Source organism: Engystomops pustulosus, chromosome 10 (assembly GCF_040894005.1).
Source record: "Engystomops pustulosus chromosome 10, aEngPut4.maternal, whole genome shotgun sequence".
NCBI classification, from domain to species: domain Eukaryota; kingdom Metazoa; phylum Chordata; class Amphibia; order Anura; family Leptodactylidae; genus Engystomops; species Engystomops pustulosus.
In genome coordinates, this window is record NC_092420.1 from 88,225,333 (window position 1) to 88,247,546 (window position 22,214).

General features: G+C 43.5%; 1 protein-coding gene across 1 annotated transcript in view; it reads right to left on the reverse strand.

The window, feature by feature from the left end:
* The window catches only part of FAF1 (Fas associated factor 1), a 148,363-nt gene that overhangs the window by 72,156 nt on the left and 53,993 nt on the right, over positions 1-22,214 (reverse strand). The window contains exon 8 of the mRNA XM_072128875.1: positions 4,965-5,051. Within this exon, the coding sequence (XP_071984976.1) occupies positions 4,965-5,051 (87 nt within the window). The remainder of the gene's footprint in view (positions 1-4,964; positions 5,052-22,214) is intronic.

The following is a 22,214-nucleotide window of genomic DNA, read 5'->3' on the forward strand; positions in this document are numbered from 1 at the left end:
AGAGGATTTGGCGGTTTCAGAAGAGTATTGGGAGAATGTCACATGGTCAGATGAAACCAAAGTAGAAGAACTGTTTGGTAGGAACACAACTTGTCGTGTTTGGATGAGAGTGGCTTTTGAGTTGCATTCAAAGACCACCAGACCTACTGTGCAGCATGGGGGGAGAGGGGGGCAACATCATGAGGAGGGGCTGCTTCTCTGCAAAGAATGACTGGTGTGGTAAGGTGGGGAGTCTGCGTGATAGCTACATGGAGTACAGTGTATCAAGTTGTGTTGAGTGGGATATATATATAATTTCAGAGCACAGTGTGGGACTAAGAGCAAAAGTCTGCGTTCCTTTTTTTGGAATCCTAGCCCTGGGTAACCTTTCAACCTAACAACTGACACCCCTCATCTAAGAAAATTAGGGTCCCATACCCACATGTCTGAAAGTAGAGGCAGGTTTTGCATGCATGTTACATTTACCATCTATATGACTGCTGGATGCATGCTTGTTTGACCTGTCACCACATTGGGCATAACAGGACACCTACGCATGCTATTGCTTGAGACCCCCGAGGCCAGAGTAAACCCATTGGTCTGTTTATATCCATACACGTGGGGAAAGGGGTCAACATTAAATCTTGGACCAACCCCTTTAAGAGAGACATTTTATGAACTCGTCTAATGCTGAGAACACGTGGTCTTTAATTTAGCCCCTCCTCCTTTCTCTGCTTAGGAGTCCAGTGGGCGGTCCTACTCAGCATCTATAAAGGAGCGGAGGTTGCAGCACTTGTTTGAACAGTGTGTTCTCTTCCAATAGTAGCAATGTCTGGTGTAGGTCCCCCCTGAAATATCCCTTTAAAAATCATCGACAATCTCCCAAACCTTAAGATACAATTATAGAGTTATCAATCCGCAGGCGAAATACACAAAATGTCTAATTTCTTCTGAAACACAGAGGGATCTTATGGGATAAAGTAACACCATGTTGTAAGTGAGGATGAGATACGTGGATTAAAGGGCATCAGGATGAATAGAGAAAGTCCTAGAAGCAATTTAAGCAACACCCGATAATTAGGACACATGCTACAATAACGTTGGCCGGTGGATTTCGGGAAGAATAATTGGAAGTCGGCATTACGGGAGCCTACACTCCGCACCGAGACTCCGATGGTTACAAAAAAAAAAAAAAGTGACAAATCTGCGGGGATTAAAATAAACATCTCCTTTAATTAGACCCGGCAGATTAATTCACAGTGTTAAAATTATTCCTTCGCTAAATAAACCAAAAAGTGCCCTTGTTAATGTGCAAAATGAGATTTCTGGGGGTTGGTCCTCTGTGTGAATCTCAGCTTCACTGTCACAGCTTGAAAATATTCTTTAGACGTCCCCCCCCATAGAGACGCGATATTGACAAGTCTTACAGAGACGCAGGTTTCACTGTGGAAGGGGAGGTAGGTCGTCGTGTCCACCGGGAAATGCAGTCACAGTTATTTTATTTTTTTTTTAAATGATTAATAACAATATGTGAATAATTTATCATAGAAGTTTATTACATTGAGTCAGACCCACGGACCAGAATATGCGATGTACAGGACGCACGGAGAGCAGAGTGTAGGAAAATGACAGAAATACTGGATATCAATAAATAAAAATGGAAATATGGATTCCAAGAAAATAAAATAGAATTCTAATAATTTATAACAATTAAAAAAAGAATTCAGAATTTTACATTATTTTGTTTGTAATTAATTACAAACATTTGTATTTATAAATTGATACATTTTCAACATTTTCATATTATATTTCATTGATTTTAGTTATAAAATTAATACAAACAAAGGATAGAAATAACAAAAATAATAATAGAATAATAATAATAAAATAAAATTATTTCTATTTTTTATTATTTCTAACATTTGTTTCTATTAATTTTATGACTAAAATCAATAAAATATAATAATATAACTAAGAAATATCTTGAGTGTCAGAGGAGCGAAAAAGTGGAAACTGCATCAAAAACTATTTAAAAAAATTTATGAAAATCATTTTTGAAACATAAACCAAATATGGGGGTGATTTATCATCAATGAGGTAACACTGTTCTAGTTGCCAATGGAAACCAATCAGAGATCAGCTTTCATTTTATAAACATGGTGGGAAAATTAAGCTGAGCTCTGATTGGTTGCCATGGGAAACTAGAACAGTTCTGCTCTAAGACACTTCTGATATATCTCCACCAAAGAGTTTGTCTAAAAAGGCTGATGATGACTTGTGATCTCTGTGGGGTGCAAGGACCATCATCAGTCAAGAGAATGTCCTTCATTTCATGGAACATTTGTCAAGTATGTGTAGTGTCAATTCATTCACTGCCTATGGCCTGATCATCATCAAATATATTGTTCATCCATCGTCCACAGAGTATATAGAATATATCAGTAGCAAGTATTTATTACCACTCAGTGACTGCACCAGCAGCAGAATAGTGAGTGCAGCTCTGGGGTATAATACAGGATGTAACTCAGGATCAGTACAGGATAAGTAATGTCATGTATGTACACAGTGACTGCACCAGCAGCAGAATAGTGAGTGCAGCTCTGGGGTATAATACAGGATGTAACTCGGGATCAGTACAGGATAAGTAATGTCATGTATGTACACAGTGACTGCACCAGCAGCAGAATAGTGAGTGCAGCTCTGGAGTATAATACAGGATGTAACTCAGGATCAGTACAGGATAAGTAATGTCATGTATGTACACAGTGACTGCACCAGCAGCAGAATAGTGAGTGCAGCTCTGGAGTATAATACAGGATGTAACTCAGGATCAGTACAGGATAAGTAATGTCATGTATGTACACAGTGACTGCACCAGCAGCAGAATAGTGAGTGCAGCTCTGGGGTATAATACAGGATATAACTCAGGATCAGTACAGGATAAGTAATGTCATGTATGTACACAGTGACTGCACCAGCAGCAGAATAGTGAGTGCAGCTCTGGAGTATAATACAGGATGTAACTTAGGATCAGTACAGGATAAGTAATGTCATGTATGTACACAGTGACTGCACCAGCAGCAGAATAGTGAGTGCAGCTCTGGAGTATAATACAGGATGTAACTCAGGATCAGTACAGGATAAGTAATGTCATGTATGTACACAGTGACTGCACCAGCAGCAGAATAGTGAGTGCAGCACTGGAGTATAATACAGGATGTAACTCGGGATCAGTACAGGATAAGTAATGTCATGTATGTACACAGTGACTGCACCAGCAGCAGAATAGTGAGTGCAGCTCTGGAGTATAATACAGGATGTAACTCAGGATCAGTACAGGATAAGTATTGTCATGTATGTACACAGGGAGCGCTCTCCCCTGGATAGAAGTCCTGTTACTTGATATCAGACATGTAAGTTCTGTGCACAGTAACAATGTCCCCCGGGGCAGCTACACGGCTGCCGGGCTTTAGAGAAGCTCTCGTGCGGAACCGATGGAGCACCAGAAACGCCTCTATGTGCGTCCGGCACAGAATGTGCTCATGAAAACACAACTTGTGTCTTATTCAAACAAGATCCACCAAGTATGTGGTGATGGGGCAGATTATAGAGGCAAGCACGCGGAAGACCCCACTACACTGACAGGAGAGGGGCCCAGGACATCACCTGTCATAGGAGGGGGGATATTATTCATTACCTCTTCTCTTCTGTCAAGTATTTAAAGAATATTTACACATTTTATTGTTACAATGAAAGTTAAAACCTATAGAAGAAGCTGTGACATAAACCTTCACAAAATGGTTTTCTGTGTAAAGCTCCTACGGTTTGTAGACTAAAGAGAAGCAAAGGTTACTACACTGTGTAGTCTGTGTATATGCTGCCTGCAGACAGGACACCATGTACAATCCGCTCAGCTCCTCCTGCTCTATTACATGCTGCCTGCAGATAGGATGCTATGTACAATCTGCCCATCTCCTCCTGCTCTATAACATGCTGCCTGCAGATAGGACACTATGTACAATCTGCTCAGCTCCTCCTGCTCTATAACATGCTCCCTGCAGATAGGACACTATGTACAATCTGCTCAGCTCCCCCTGCTCTATAACATGCTGCCTGCTGATAGGACACTATGTACAATCTGCTCAGCTCTTCCTGCTCTATAATGTGCTGCCTGCAGATAGGACACTATGTACAATCTGCCCAGCTCCTCCTGCTCTATAACATGCTGCCTGCAGATAGGACAGTATGTACAATCTGCTCAGCTCCCCCTGCTCTATAACATGCTGACTGCAGATAGGACACTATATACAATCTGCTCAGCTCCCCTTGCTCTATAACATGCTGCCTGCAGAAAGGACACTATATACAATCTGCTCAGCACCTCCTGCTCTATAACATACTCCCTGCAGATAGGACACTATGTACAATCTGCTCAACTACTCCAGTTCATAACATATTCCAGGACTGTAGCTGGACTCTGAGAACTGGTATGCGAGATCTCTTCACTATACTGCAATACTGATCCTCCCCATAGCAGGAGCAGCGCCAGTCGTCTGGCAAAGGGAAGGGGATTAACAGTCCCCAAGTGCTTTAAATTCAGTTACAATCATGTAGTATAAATCCATATTTCACTGTCCTGCTGCTACACACAAATGTCCGATTACACATCTCTCCAGGGACAATACCTTACACTGTCTGCTGCTTTGTATGGTCAAAACTTTTAGTAGATTGGGAGCTGTAATACAAAATGAAGCCCCTGGAAAATAGCTGCACAATTTCAGAAAGACAAAGTTGGCTGTTTTATGGCGCACGCAGGCTACAAGTCACATTTATGTAACGAGTGAAGCAAACAAGCCGCGACTCGATACTAACACTTACATTATCTAAAAGATAAAAATAACCTGCCGTCATCACAAGTTCCCCAAGTCTCTGACACTCGCATGTCACTTAGAGGGCTACGACCTGGGAATACGCAGGTAACTTACGCTGTCGCTTTGAGCAGATGGAGGCCAACCTTCCCACACCTGATGCCGAACGGGGATGCTGGTGAGATCGTAAACGTTTCTCTTTACCTATGGAAAGGAAATAAAAAAAGGAGTCAAAAGACACAATAGTAACAAATCTAGCAAAATAGTTCAGTTTTACACATCTAAGAATAGGTACATTAGATAGTTTGAGCACAAACGATGCCTGAGGCCAACGACTCAACTGCACTGGATGTTCCATTAGGAGTTTACATTCACAGATTCCGACAGAAATCATGCATAAAAAAAAAATTGGTTTATTAGGACCCCAAGGGAAGCCATTCTATCCAAAGGGGCCTTTTGGTCACCACTGGGGTCCCTCTTCTCCAATAATAATACTATTTCGTTTTGAGAATGAGAAATGCAGGTTTTGCCGATAAACAATGCTAATCACAAAGTTGCTCGCTCCTGAACTCAAGTGTTTAGGTTGAAGAGTGTGTTTGGGAGTAGCTCCCTTCTGATGCACATAAGTTAGGTTTCTCTGCACAATTCAAAGGCAACATGTGGATGTGCAAAGGGGTTTTCCAGGGGTCTTGACTGTGAAGGACACTCGCCACCCACACCGATCCTCGGCATGTGGTGGCGTGCCACAAGAACACTGAAGTGAGTGTTGTCTAACCGATACGCAACTGAGAGGCGTCCTTCTAGTGTTGTGGCGCAACGACACCGGTGTTGACAGGTGCTTGGCTGCGGTGTACAGACACAAACCAGCTAATAGGGACCTATCCTAGTATAGTGGGAATATTTACTTACCCGGTCCCGCGGAGTTCACGAAGTGCGGAGTGTCCGATGACAATGCACTGTGCTGCGATTCACCAAGATCGTGTGTGTCCGATATCCTGCATGTGTCGCTTCCCCACTCAGGTCCGACAGGTCCGTGTGTCACAATCCCAAAGCAGACACATGTTAAATACCTGTCTTAGCAGAGTAAATCCTGAAAACCAGCGAACAGCCCGACGAAAGTGCGAACCGCGACCCTTAGTAAATAAGCCCCAATGTGCCTGAAACCCCTTTAGAGGGGTGCTACTACGATGTATTAATTATATATGTATAAATAAGCATTTGATTAGTAGGGGTCTTACTGCTGGTATCGTCACCCATCAGGTGTCACGTCCCCCATTTCAATAAAGCTGCAGTCATCCATATGTGCCGATGCTCCATTCAACCATAACCAAATGCTGCACCCTCCTGCAGTCCCTAAGAGAGCAATAGTGCACACATGGGACCCCCTGCCCATACAAATTGAGGGCTGAATTCCTTTTTATGATCAGTGGGGGTCCAATGTTTCCGACTCCCTCCAACCAGTGGTATGAAAGTGGTGAATATTCAGTACTCTGTAATAAGGCACAGCACAGTCCACCTTATAGCGGTATTATTATATACATTGGACTAGATATACTACTTCTCCCGCTGGTAAGCTTAGCACTACGGTAGCTGGCACAATGGGTCAAGCTGCCGTGCCTGTGTGGATATGTGTTAATTGCCCTTTGCTGCGGATAAACCCTCATGACCGGGGTATTTACAGAGGCAAGTTCAATGAAGTCCATGTATATAGAGAAAGGTCAAGCAATATGGTCCTGCTTGACCTCTGGAGAATAGAGAAAAGCCAAGGGGACGTTCTCCACCGAAATGATAGCATTTATTCATTCAGCCCGAGGATCCGAGACGCCACAAAGGAGACTCCGAGATTTACAGGATGAATAAGGAGGAGGATCGGAGATCCTGATATTCCAAGTAGAGATTATCCAAAGGACTGAGACTCCCAGATCCCTGGATACTTCACATGCATCATATATGTAGGTGCCCGGTCACTAATTTGGGGACAATAAGGCAGGAATTAACCCCGTGTTAGGACAAAGGAACAGATCACTTCAGATCTATGGGGTCAGTGTTGGGTGTAGCTGCAGAGAATGTTCTATGGTGTGAACATATGTTAGGTGTGAATGGTACACGTCTGTATGGAGACGTGATCCTGGCTCCTCTCCAGGAGGGAGATGGAAAGTAGGTCGGGAGACATCAGGCGGCCATCGTCACCAAGGCTCCGTATCATTACATACCGTCTCACCGAGACCCATCAATCCAGTGTTATGGGAAATGTCTATACATATATAGATATAGTGTTCTTATAGTGTTCATATAAGTTCTTTATAGCAGAGTCGTGTATGTTATCGCCGAGTTAGAGCTCACTGTGTATTACATGCATCTCATGGATCTCATCGTCTCACCTCTGATCTGTCTCATGTCTTTTTGTATGTGTCAGATACTAGTAAACGTTCAGAAGCTAAACAAAAGCTTAGATAACCCTGTGCCCCGATAATCTAAGCACATTGTCAGCACAAAGCATCTCATAGCACAGAGGGATCATGAAGCGTCTGCTTAGAGAATCTCTAGAATATTACACTGACCGGGACCCATGTTCTCTCCGTGTTTGTGTGGGTTTCCTCCGGGTACTCCGGTTTCCTCCCACACTCCAAAACATACTGGTAGGTTGATTAGATTGTGAGCCCCATTGGGGACAGGGACCGATTTGACATGCTTTGTGCAGCGCTGCGTAATCTGTGTGCGCTATATAAATAAAGAATTATTATTATTAACCATACAGCGCCAGTTCACTACTGTTGTCATAAACAGTTTCCCAATGCTGCCATATGGTGCCAATATTGTACTGCCGCCATATGCACCCTACACAATACTGCCACATACAACCTACGTAATCCTGCCATATAGATACTTCTCTTGTGCTGAAGAATAATACCGCCTAATTGCACTCACATAATGCTGCCATAAAACAACAAACAGCATACAAATAACCCCCCCCCATGTACAATCATATAGATTGTGAACCCTTAAGGGCAGGACCCCCCCCCCCCCCCCACCTATCAACATTTTAAACCTGCATTTTGGGTATATAATACTGCTGCCATATAGGCCCTACATTATACTGTCATAGCGTGACAATAACATGTAGAATTAAAATGAATGGCAGCTACTGCCACACAGCAATATGTACAAGTGCAACGATGTCTCCAAATAATACCGCCATATAACATTATATACTATGCAGTGATCCTGGGGTTTTTTTTAAAATTATTATATTTAGCTATAAAAGTAGCAACAGCGGAGAACTTTAAGAACAATCCCATTACAGGCGGTCCCCTACTTAAGAACACCCGACTTACAGACAAACCCCTAGTTACAAACGCACCTCTGGATGTTGGTAATTTACTGTACTTTATCCTTAGGCTACAATAATCAGCTGTAACAGTTATCACAGGCGTCTGTAATGAAGATTTAGTGTTAATCCTGGTTCTTATGACAATCCAATATGTTTAAAATCCAAAAGTCAAAATTTTTTTTTTTACTGGGGTTACAATTATAAAGAATACAGTTCCGACTTACATACAAATTCAACTTAAGAACAAACCTGCAGAACCTATCTAGCACTGCCTGTATTCCTGAGCGAACATCTTATTTGGTATGAAGGAAGATGTCACCTTCTAGCGGTGCGGTCCCGGGGGACAGGACAGTGTCAGTGATTGTACCCATTGTGTGGCCGCAGGTGACATGTACTGCTAGAGCCGTGTCCATACAGTATCCGCAGAAATAGGAGAAGTGGAAATAGCAGCAAAGCAATATGTCCCTGCAGACACCTGTGCGCTCCCCTCCGGGGTCATCCCTGATTATTTCATTAGTTTCGGGCAATCAGGGCTGGAGAGAGGGATTAGCGCCAATCCCCACTTCATTGCATCCAGCAGCAGCCGCAGCAGAACTCCCCTAATGAAGACTCTGGATAACAAATATCAATCTCCTCTATTCAGACTGGTCTTTAGGAGATAAATCCAGCGCATGGAAGAGGACGGGGAGGGCGGTGGACTATACTCAGAGGTGGCAGGACACCGGATTACTCCTCATTTTACTTTACATCTTATTAAGTGCAACCATTTTTACCGTTTCTCGGGGGTCGCAGCTGGATTGGAAGTCATTTCCAGAAGGTATTAAAAGGAAATCTACCATCAAAAATCCATCCTGATAAACCAGGGACATTACTCATAGATCTTCTTATATGTATTATCCATCTCTTCCTTCTAACATCAACTTTTAAAATTATTCTAAAGAGCTTCTGGGGGATGTTACCAGAGACCCTTCATGCGTAGCTTCACAGGATGTTACCCTGTCCACCGCACTGTGTGAGGGGGGAGACAGTATAATAGCCTGTGAAGATATAGCCCGGAAAGGCTATGAGTAAGTGTTCCCGGTTTAGCCCCTGGATTTTTATGGTAGATATTTTGGTTATTTTTTAAAGCTTTTTTTCTCTTAACCCCTTAATGACGCGGCCTAAAAAGTCTAATGACCGGGGCATTTTTAGCGGAGACCACCACTGATCACAAAAACAAGGGGTCTGATGGGGTCCCATGTAGCTTGATCAGACCCCTCATCGCTCCATCAGATTAATGGAGCAGACAGCCGCGCATGACCGTTCTGCTCCATTAATCTCTATGGAGCTGACGGAAATTGCAGAGCGCCGCACTCGGCGATCTCCGACGGACCACTCATTTTTGTGATCTGTGGGGACCTTAGCACTGAGACCTCCACTGATCAGCCAGTTAGGCCCTATTCCGTGGATAGGGCCTAACTTTTCTTTGCGGAAAAAACCCCCTTTAAAGAAGGGCAGATCCGGACAGAGAGGGCGCACACCAGTATGTCAGTGCTTGCTTTACAATCCTTCATCCTGGTGGTAGATTGCCTTTAAATTACCCCTCAAATTTGAATCCAGTGACGAAAGGGTTAAAATAACGAAACCACCCCCCACCCCCCAATACCCCAGAAGTGCGGATTCTCCACATTCCTGTCGGCTGGGATTCACAAGACTTTGTATTCTGAAATGAACAGTGATCGCCTCTTCCATTAACCTACCGTTCAATAACATTCCTGCGCCGTCCCGGGCGAGCCTGCGCGGCCTCATCTTGTTATAGTGTTGTGTTGGTATAAAGCACAATGCCAGCCCGATGTGCCCCACAAAAGTGATCAAAGATTCCCTCGTGTTTGCCAGCGAGCGGGTATTCTCTGCGCTTATTCTAGCACGGTGACCCCTGCTTAACAGCTTATCTGGAAGAAAACCCCGTTATCACAGGCCGCCCCCGCCCAGGGCCCGACGTCCACAACATTTTAGGTAAATGTTTGATGAAATCAATTCATGGGGATAACTAGTTTGTTTTGAGGAGATGCCAGCGCTGCCCGCTCTCGCTTCACATTTATCACCTGCTAGAGAAACACGCCATTGTTCCGGGAATTCGGGGCTACGGCGCGGCATTAGCCATGGAATTTCATGTATCAATTTGCTGGAGGGGGGAGTTCTGCACATCATAAAGACAGAAACAACACGATCTGTAACAGGAGGCGGTTGGGATCAGGGCGAGGTGCGTCAGGCTGATATTTTTATGGATATGCAAATCAGATTACAAGTGCATTGGAGGCGGGGCTAGTATTCCATAGCTGTCTGCAGATATCATATCTATAGGATGGTCTGTACCACTGCGGCACTCTACAGGGTTGGGAACTAATACTGTACCCCCAGCGCCCCCTGATATTGTGGTCCCCACATATTGTACGCCGAGCTCTTCACCAATGTTGTGGCCCCCTCATATTGTATCCCTAGCTCCCCGATATTGTGGGCCCCTCATATTGTACCCCAGGTCTCCCTGATATTGGGTCACCCTCATAATGTACCCCTAGCTCCACAATATTGTGGGCCCCTCATAGTGTACCCCTAGCTGCCCGATATTGTGGGCCCCTCATATTGTACCCCAGGTCCCCCTGATATTGGGTCACCCTCATAATATACCCCTAGCTCCACAATATTGTGGGCCCCTCATATTGTACCCCTAGCTCCCCGATATTTTGGGCCCCTCATATTGTACCCCAGCTCTCCCTGATATTGGGTCCCCCTGATATTCTACCCCTAGCTCCGGATATTGTGGGCCCCTCATATTGTACCCCAGGACCCCCTGATATTGTGGGCCCCTCATATTGTACCCCAGCCCCCCCTGATATTGGGTCCCCCTGATATTCTACCCCTAGCTCCGGATATTGTGGGCCCCTCATATTCTACCCCTAGCTCCGGATATTGTGGGCCCCTCATATTCTACCCCTAGCTCCGGATATTGTGGGCCCCTCATTTTGTACCCCAGGTCCCCCTGATATTGTGGGCCCCTCATATTGTACCCCAGGTCCCCCTGATATTGTGGTCCGCTCGTATTGTACCCCAGGTCCCCCTGATATTGTGGTCCACTCGTATTGTGACTTTTCACATAGAAGTCATGAGAAACCTGAAGACAAGAAGAACGAATCTCACAAGTAAAATTCCTTCACCATTTCATCTGCAACAGTAACTTGTGGATGGAGCGGAGAGATGACAGTATCTACCTGTAGTATCTCTATAACTACTCACCAGGAATTCCCCCCAAACCCCAATCGTATAATGAATGTAACAGTCACGCCACCCTCATGTCAGAGCCCCGGCGGCTGCTGTCCCCGCAGAGCGGTAGACATTTTACACATATTTTGGGTAAATACATTTAAATAAAATGTCATTATACATCTCGTCAGTCCATTCAAGTCTGAAGAAAGTGCCTGAGGTGTAAGGCCGTGACAGCTGAAGAAGCTGGCGGGCTCCCGGACACATGTATACTGGCCTATGGGGACCTGCACTATACAAGTCTGCAGATTAAGTCAACACAATTTCACACTTATAGTCTGGTATTAGGCCCCGACCAATCATGATAAACCAGGGACACTTACCCACAGATCCAGGCACTGTGACAGTGGTAATCTTCTTATATTTCTTATCTATGGCCTCCATTTTAAAATCAGTATATTAATAAGTCACTGGGAAACGTTACCAGAGCCCCGACGTGCTGTAGCTTCACAGGCTGTTACACTGTGCAGAAGCACGTCTCCCCCTTCCCCCTTGGCACTTCTTGCCTCTGCCTGCTGTAATCTCACATGGTGGTAGATGTGAAGTGCTCCTGCACAGTGTAACAGCCTGCGAAGCTACAGCACGAAAGAGCTCTGGTAACGCCCCCAAGTTCCCTTCTGACTCGTTAGCATAATTTTAAAAGTTGATTTTAGAAGGAAGGAGGCCATGGATAACCAATAATAAAAGATTACCATTGAATCAGTCCTGGACACCTAGTCCTTGTTAAGGGTGATGCCACACATGGTGTTTTGAAACAGTTTTTGGTCCGTTTTTAAGCAGTCCGTTAAAAAAACGCATCGGTTTTTGTCAGTTTTTTTATTGGCGCAAATTCGGAAAACCTGTCAAAAACACATGCGTCTTTAAAAACCGGGTGCGTTTTTTTAACGGACTGCTTAAAATCGGACCAAAAACGCTTTCAAAACGCCATGTGTGGCATCACCCTTAGCCAACAAGGTCCAAGGGTGGGGGAAAAAAAAAAATACATCAACACCTTTAAGTTTGCTCTATATAATTTATGCGGCTGTCAAGTTTTGCGTGAACTGTGCCCCTAATACTTGTCGCGAAGTCTTCAAACAGCAAAACTTGGAAACTTCCGGAACCTCTAGAGCCCAACAGAGTGAAAAGTCATCAAAAGAGAATTCTCAGAATGGTTGTTTATACTTAAAAACATATAAAAAAACTTCATTAATACATCAGACAAAGACCCTACAACGAGGGAACAAAAATCCCAAATCTCAGCCCGTTCCTGGAGCTAGTCGTTCCTCGTTTCGTAGGCTCGTCACTGCCCCCGTGTGGCCATCCGAGCTCCCAGACCATAGATCAGGACACTGCACGTTCTCCCTCTCACTCGCCGTCTAATGATTGGTGGAATCTCCAGCTCCCGGAGCAGCGCTCCTTACAGACTCGCTAAATGACAGCGACCTCCACTCGTTTTGTTGTTTTAATTGCGGCTCCGGTGCCAGAAAATGGAGTCCAGCTGGATTATTTATCGGAGGATCTGAAGTGCAAAAAAACCTGCAAAATTCACACTCTATGGCCAATTGGTCAGAGTGAAAGAACTTGGAAGAGGCCTCGCTGCGGCGCATGAATCCGAGAAACGTGCCCAGATATCAGAGGACTTCATTCACTCCTAACAAAAGCCCAAACTTCTATCTGTTCTGCGCGGTGAATGAGAGCGGGGGAGGGGGGGGGGGGCCGACTATCTAGGGCCGTGCCAACCCCAATTCACGTACCCATAATGCTACTTCTATCACAAGGAACCATTGGGGGAACCATTAGCGCAGGTCGATGCGGAGAGAGCCTACTAATTGGGGATGGTTAACCCCGTCAGCTCCTAAACCACCTGGTACCACGATGGAGTCTTATCAAATTGACCGCCACATTTAAAAAAAAAAAAAAAAAAAAAATTGTTTTTAGAAAAAAATAAATAAAAAATATTAAAATATGATATATAAAAAATATAAAAATGTTGCATTACTGGACTTTTGGCACCAGTAGAGACACATCTGTAACCAAACATACCAGATCCCTGATGAAGCGAATTAAAGAGGTCGCCTTTTTAAAGGGGATGTGTTAAACTAATAGAACATAAAAAGCACATTATAGTTACTGATCCGCTGTTAATCCGCAGCTTATTAAAGGATCCATCCTGATAAACCAGGGACATTACTCACAGATCCAGACCCCGTGCTTGTGGTAATCTGCTTACAATTGTTATCCATGGCCTCCTTCCTTCTAAAATCACCTTTTCTATTTATGCTAATGAGTCCGAAGACGTCTGGGGGCGTTACCAGAGACCCTACATGTTGTAGCTTCACAGGTTGTTACACTGTCTCACCCTCCCCACTGCTCCTATGGCACTCCTCTCAACCCCCACTGGGGAAATGGCACAGTGTAACAGCACGTGAAGCTGCAGCACAGAGGGCCTCTGGTAACAAAGTGTGAACTGAGACTAAGGCTAATCTAGCGAGTAGCGTATTATGCAGTTTGTTCCATGTGGTGTATTTAAACTGAAATCCATCTGCGTGTTACAATAGCAATAAAATGAATTTGGTTTGGAAAAACTAACTTAGACAATCCATGTTATTTAGGTGTAAAAAGGCATCTAGACTCTTCTTGAAGCTCTCTGCTGTCCCTGCTGTGACCAGCGCCTGAGCTCGGCTATTCCACAGATTGACAGTTCTCATAGTAAAAAAAAGCCTTGTCGCCTGTGATGGTTAAACCTTGTTTTAGTGTCAGACGGACCCACCGGAGGAGCAAGGGATCCTCCGGTGGGCCCTGGCTCTAACCCAAAACTGGCCTAAAGGGGTAGAGCAGATGTCAAGCCAATCTGAGCTTATTACCTTGGGTAGTTAGAGGGATAATTCTATCCAGTGGGCCTTAATAACCCCAGTACAATTCTGTGCAGAATCGATACAGGATGTATCCCTTCTTTCCCTTACTGCATTTTCTTTAAAAAATTTGAATGAAAAATCCGGATCTGATAGGAGAACAATGTTTTCCTATTGGGAGACTTTTTGCTCGAGTTCGCAACAAGGTCTGAAAAATACTATAAAATCCTGAATAGAGGTTAAAAAAAAAATAATAAAAAATTTGCGGCTTGCTGACATTCACGCACAGATGGAAGCCGCCATCACTGTAATGATCGTCACGTGAAAAACGTGCAAAATTCTCGGCCCAATTATCCTTATAAGTGTGACAACCGTGACAATCTGCTGAGGGAAAATTTTCCACCCGGTCTGATAAATTTTAAGATGATCCGGTTGAAATGAAATCTGATTCACCTTGACAGACGCGCGGGTCTATTGGCACGGATCATCGTCATATGACGAAAAACCTGTCAAAATATCTGTGTGCCTACTGCCAACTTCACACTACAAGAATCAATTACAGAGTCGAGTTGCGAACAACAATTTACAAGATCCGGTTGTGAAAAGTTACAAAAATGTCAAAATACTTGCTTTATTTTTCACGTTTTTCATTGTCTTGGTCTGATGGGTTTCTGTTTCGTTGATAGAACAGACACTGAAATTCAAGGTTCTCCACCAGGAGACTAAAGGGCATGAATGTAGCGTGGACAGAGCCAGATCGTATCTTGGATGCTCATTGTGAAAATGATCCAAACCTAAGTAACGTCGCAGGTATGCAGCCACTATGACATTACATGGAAGGGGCTGAGGATGTGATAAAAGTAGCGCCTTGGTTTCCACTCTTTAACCCCTGGAAAGGGATATGGGCTTCGCTGCAGGGAACTACCATGTTGCTACATCTAGGAGTAGTCTCTATGTCCAGCGAAAACTGACCCAACCAGGTCATGAGAGCCCAATGAGGTGCAGATCGGAAACAGATGTGGTCAGAGGACAGATATAGCTCAGGAGTGCTTTGGAGCAAAGTAGCAACCATGGAACATTTACTAGGGAAGACATTTTAATGGGGGTGTCCACTTTCAGTAATGATGGATATTGTTTGTGTAATGAAGATTTGTACAATTTCCTAATTTTTCTGCATCAATTGCTTCCAGTTTTCTAGATCTCTCATCACTGTTCTCATTTCACATGTCACACAGGTGCACGGCTCTTCATAACAGAGTAATCAGAGCTGTGTATTATAACAACTGTGCATCTGTATGACATCACATGACTGGGAATATAACGAGCCGTGCACCTGTGTGACATCACATGACCAGGGATACAATGAGCCGTGTACATGTGTGACATCACATGACCAGGGATATAGCAAGCTCTGCTCCTAGGTGACATCACATGACCAGGGATATAATGAGCCGTGCACCTGTGTGACATCACATGACCAGGGATATAGCAAGCAATGCACCTGTGTGACATCACATGACCAGGGATATAATGAGCCGTGCACCTGTGTGACATCACATGACCAGGGATACAATGAGCCGTGCACATGTGTGACATCACATGACCAGGGATATAGCAAGCTCTGCTCCTAGGTGACATCACATGACCAGGGATATAATGAGCCGTGCACCTGTGTGACATCACATGACCAGGGATATAGCAAGCAATGCACCTGTGTGACATCACATGACCAGGGATATAATGAGCCGTGCACCTGTGTGACATCACATGACCAGGGATATAGCAAGCTCTGCTCCTGGATGACATCACATGAACAGGGATACAATGAGCCGTGCACCCGTGTGACATCACAAGACCAGGGATATAACGAGCCGTGCACCTATGTGACATCACATGCCCAGGGATATAACGAGCCGTGCACCTATGTGACATCACATGACCAGAGATATGACGAGCCGTGCACCCGTGTGACATCACAAGACCAGACACCAGTTTTTATACACAGGAAGTAAACAACGAAGCTTCCTATAGAATGACAGCAAGCAGAGATCTAGAAAACTATGAGGAATTGACACGGAAAATATCTTGTAAAATTGTAAAACATTTCGTTACACAACCAAAATCACCTTCTAATAGCTGAAAGTTGTTCTTTTAAGGTTTTACCTAAAGGGAAAACTACCACTAAAACCCATCATGACAAACCAGGTACACTTACTCATAGATCCAGGCACCGGGACTGAGGTATCTTCTTATATTTGTTATTGATGGTCTCCTTCCTTCTAGAATCAACTTTTAAAATTATTTTACCAGAGCCCTTTTGCTACAGGGGGAGACCTTAACTGCTCATTGTAAAAACCATTGAAAAAACATGGAAGCTATGGAAAAACTGTCTCATTAGCATAATTTTATAAGTTGATTTTAGAAGGAAGGAGGTGATGGATAAGAAATATAAGGAGATTACCACAGTCCCGGTGCCTGGATCTATGAGGAAGTGTCCTTGGGTTATCAGGATGGATTTTCATGGTAGATTTCCTTTAAGGGACACTTTGGGGTCATTTCTGTCTTGTTGGCTACAAAGCTGCTAAACCTGCCCTCCACCACTGACTGTTCACACTGCTAGGATTTCTTTAATTAGCGTGCAGGTAATTAGCTGGGGTTGCTACTGGTACTGTTAAACCTTAAGCTGATTAATTACACGTTCATTAAAGAAATACGGAAACTTCAGCTAGTAAAAGGTAGCCCCCGAGGAGAGCCCCGGACACTCTGTAATTTTCTGTAAGAACCTTATTACTGCTCCTGAGAAAGGTACAACAATTACAGGTCACATTGTCATCTTCGGCTTGTTGATATCTGTTGTCTTTTCCCGGCGGTGGGAAGCGAGTGGTGAATGTGTCTCAGCCTCTGCCATTCCAGAGCATCACTAATCCAGTGGTCTCCAAACCCATCATTAAGAGCTGCTAATAGTCCACATGGTCAGGACCAGCAGCACCTGGTGAGGACAGCACTGGCCTCACCTGTCATCCACCCCCGAGACACCTGATCCTGCACTCCCAGAGACAGGTACCAACATAGACCTCAAGACGGATCATCATAGAAGCTTCTCTGGCGGTCTGTTCCAAAGGCAGCGGCACCATTCTATGGGTTTATTCTCCAAGGAGGCCCAGAAGTGCCAACCATACAGTGTCCGCTGAGAACATTTACTGGCCTCAACAGCTACAGGAGCACAAAGTGCTCTCATTGTTCCTTCTCCTGCAACTGTTGAGCAGAATCACTGGCCTCAACAGTCACAGGAGCCAAACGGACTGATGTCATTGTTCTTGCTCCTTTGATTTTTTTTAAGGTGAATCACTGGGCTCAACAGTCACAGGAACCAGAGAAATGTTGAGTAGTGATGTCATTGTTATTGCAAGGAGAATAAGTGGCCTCAACAGTCCCAGGAGCCAGAAAGTGATGGTGAGCAATGTAGTCACTGTTCTTACTCCTACCACTGCTGGGAAGAATCACTGGCCTCAACAGTCCCAGGAGTTAGAAGAGTGATGGTAAGCAATTCTGTCACTGTTCTTGCTCTTGTGTGCGCTGAGGTAAAGCACTTGCCTCAACAGTCACACAAACCAGAGAATTGCTATCGAGTCGCAATGTCACTGTGGGTTTAAAGTGAATCACTGGCCTCAACAGTCACATAAACCAGTGGAGTAATGATGAGCAGAGATGTCACTGTGGTGAACAACTGGCCTCAACAGTCACAGGTATCCAAAAGAATGATGTTGAGCATTGATGTCACTGTTCTAGCTCCAAATCACTGCTGGGGAGAATCACTGGCCTCAAAAGTCACAGAAGAGCAATGTTGCCACTGTTCTTGCTCTTGTGCATGCTGAGATGAAGCACTGGCCTCAACAGTCACAGGAACCAAAGAATTGCTATAGAATTGAATTCGCCAGGTCACGGTGGGTTAAAGAGAATCACTGGACTCAACAGTCACAGGGGCCAGAGGGATGATGTTGAGGAGTAATATCAGTATTATTGCCAGGGATTTGCTGCACTTCCAATGCAGACTTCCAATGCAGAGCGGCTGCCACATTGCTGCAAAAGAGAACCAGGCAAGTACATAAAAAAAAATAATAAATTCTTCTTGTTCAGCCTCCCAGGAATACGGTATTCGGTTGATCATTTTGGTAAAGCTCCTTTGGAAAAAACACAAAAATTTTAAGGGGTTGTAAAACTGGGCACCAGATCACCGGCCGTGTGCGATGGTAAAGCCAATTACCTATAGAGGTAAACTTATTAAAATGGGTGAAAAAAAAAATAAAAAATCTACGTCTATAAAAAAAAAAAAAAAAAAAAAAGATAAAAGTGGAAACAGTAATTTTAAGCATAAACTAGGCCTGACAACAATTGCAATTTAATAAAACAAAAATGTTCCAAAAAACTACAAAAACTCACACAAAAAAAAAAAAAATAGTAACACTGCCCAGTTCTATATGTTATCCCTCACTGTGACCTATATCCATTGGAATTTTAAACTTAGAGACGGAAAGAAAATCCTTAATGCGCTCAAGATTGTGTCCTGGATTTACTCTCTGCCCAGTTTTCATGTGGAGGAGAATAAAAAGTATCAAGTGAAGCCAAAATAATTAACCTTGGGGGCTCCTTTGTGGAATCAGTACAATTACATGACACGGCTAATTGCACAAAGCTGCAACTGAAAGACGTCTCAAGTAGGGTGCAGGTTACTCATCACATGCTCCAAGTGGGGCCAAATATTTAGGAGGAGCAATTTGGAAGAATTGGGGGTATTTTTTTTTTGTTGTTTTTTTATGATATACCCAAAAATGTCTAAAATTGTTCAAAATGTCTTCCGACCAGTCCCTCTGATTGCCGGTCAGGGGAAGCGCTACATGTTTAGACAAAAAAGACAATATTTCCGTAAAATGTGATACCGGAGGGTCCAACAAAAATTGACTGAAAATTGGAGTTGTGCACTCTCTTTTTTTCTCCTGCTCCTGCACTTACATGGAGTCTACCAGGTCCGCACTTCAAAAACAAAACCAGCACCTTCCACATTTTCCATCTGTAATGTTAGAGAAAATTCAGTTTCTCTGTGCAAACAGCTCCTTGGTGCACCAGAGGCGGGGCCGTACACGCTGGTGCACTCTATTTTCTTATTTCTACCCCACTGTTCTACAAGGGATATTAACATTGTGTAAAGGGGCAGTCCAGGGCCGCTATTGGAAGGCGCAGAAAGTAAAAACAAGTGCACTAGAGGACATGGCACCGCCCCTGGTGCACTAAAAAGTCAATTTGCATAAAGGCAAACAGACATTTTCTCTAAAACGCCCGATAGCTGTGTAAAAAGAAAGACATTTGAAATACTTATGAAGAGAAGAGATGAGAAGACCCGAACTTGAAGTTAGGATCCGAGGTTAAGTTGCATCCAGGACATAATTGCCAAATTGGCGGGAGTGCAGCCAATCCACCAAAGTAACGCCCCTAGCTACTCCCTACGGCTGCGATTGGCCAGGGGGATCCTGCTGACCAATCACAGCTATGGCTAGCAACGAAAGGTGTCAATTTTCAGGATCGGCTGTAAGGCCGCCATATCTGGCAATATGTCCAAGTCCCATGGGATGAAGCCTTACTCGACGTTCGTGTCCGGCTTCTCTCCCAAACTGATGCAGTAGTTACTTTCAGAGCGATTACGTCTCAAAAATCCAAAAAGGTGAACCATACCCGTATGAGAAGAACAAAAAGATACATTAAAGTCGGGATAACCAAAGTTACAAGACACCATAGATAGGTGTCAACTTTATCCAAGGATCCCAGAATTTTGTTGATGTTGCAACTGCAGAACACCGGTGGGTCACAAATGGACCCCCATTATACAACTACACAATATTTGGTGCCCTCTATACCCTTGACTTGTCCATTAGGCCCCAAATGATGAACTTTGCGGTCTCCTTCTAGGACACTACAAAATGATTGGCACTCCAAAGAGTTCACATTACATGTACCTTAGCCACCAACCAGATCGGGAAAGTTGGCTCTAGTTTCGACTTAACCAACCAAACCAAGACCGCTCTGGGTTGGTTGGAGTTCACAAGGTCATTCAAACCCTTAATTTTTTTTGTAATTATTTTATTCTTACAAAAAAAAATTGAAGCTGCAATTCTTAGGAGTAGACTTCAAGCTTCATACTGGTCCATAAAATACAAATTTAAATAAAAAAAAAAAAAAAAAAAAAAAAACACCCTCTCTGCCCTCAGGATTCAGCTCTTTAAGATGCAGGAGTCCTGAAGAAGATCCTCAATTAGAAATTTCGGGTAAGATCTTAAAGACGAGATCTAACGGCGGTGACAAATTCTTGGAGTAATTGGCGTGTTCTTCCGAGGTGTTAGAAGTTTAAGCAGCCATTCTAGACCATGGACTTTTGGTTCTTGCCCTACTCACTGTACAAACCTCTTCATTATTCGGGGGCCTCCGTTTAATCTATCATTAAGAGCCGTTGACCCAGAACTAAACGTAAAGCAGATCCTTCCTTCCTCCCATGCCCAGATTCACATGCCTCTCGAGCTGGGGATGCCCCGAAGCATTTGGAGCTCAACAGGGTTCCTCTAATCTCAGCCGGGCTCTGTGTAAGTGCACTGGGACCAAGAAATTCATGTTTTACATCTTTAACTAGGGACCCTCCTCCCCCCCTGAGAAAACACAAAGAAAGCCGGGGAAATGGGTATATGAATGTACAGACATCCAAAGGCTTCCTCGGCTTGTAAAAACTTTTTACTTTTTGTCGAAAAACAACTTTCATCAACTTTCATTTGTCAGGAGAAAAGATGGGGAATTTCCATTGGCATTAAAAAAAAAAAATCTATATAATTTTTATTTTCTTAGTTTATATATATATATAAACTGTATTAATATAATAGTTCATTTTTTTATTTTGTATTTTATCTCTTTTTTCAAATTTTCATCACCAGCCATGACGGGGGGAAAAAAAAAATTAATTATATTTAATTTTTTTTTTCCCCGTCATGGCTAGTGATGAAAATTTTAAGAGAGAGACAGAATACAACATTAAAAAAATGAACTATATATAAACTAGCGAATGAACTAGTGATGAAAATTTTTAAAAAGGGGTAAAATTTGAATAATAAAATTTGAAAAAAAAATAAATAAATAAAAAAAATTGATTTTTATTTTTCAAAATAAGATTATGTGAGGTTAGATTTAATACCTAGTTGACCCGCAATTAGTAACTAGCATCTGTCCCTGAATAAGAAGTACGTTTGAGGAAAATTTTTAGCAAGTTTAAAAAAAAAAATACTTAAAGGGGAATTCCATCTTATATAATGGCAGTACACTGTTACTTTATATCATCTTAGTATAGAACACCCTATAAAAGCTGCATACCTTGCCTCCTTAATAATAATTCCTTTATTTATATAGCGCACACAGATTACGCAGCGCTGCACAGAGTTCACCAAATGTCCCTGTTCCCAATGGGGCTCATAATCTAATCAAACCTACCAGTATGTTTTGGAGTGTGGGAGGAAACCAGAGGACCCGGAGAAAACCCACGCAAACGCGGAGAGAATATACAAACTCTTTGCAAATATTGATCTGGATGCGATTCGAACTCAGGCTCCCAGCGCTGCAAGGCTGTAGTGCTAACCACTGAGCCGCCGTGCTTTTACATTGAAAGGATAGAAGGATTCTCTACTGTAAGAGCAGTGACTCCATGAAACACGCAGAACGTCATCTTGGGAAAGCCGAAAATATTCATAACCTATAACGTGGTGGGGGTCTTCTGTATCATATTATTGGGGGTCCAACACCCAGATTGCACACAGATCCAGTTTTTTTAGCAGCGTATAAAGCGAAGAATAATTAAGCGAAAGCGCCGTTCTCAGT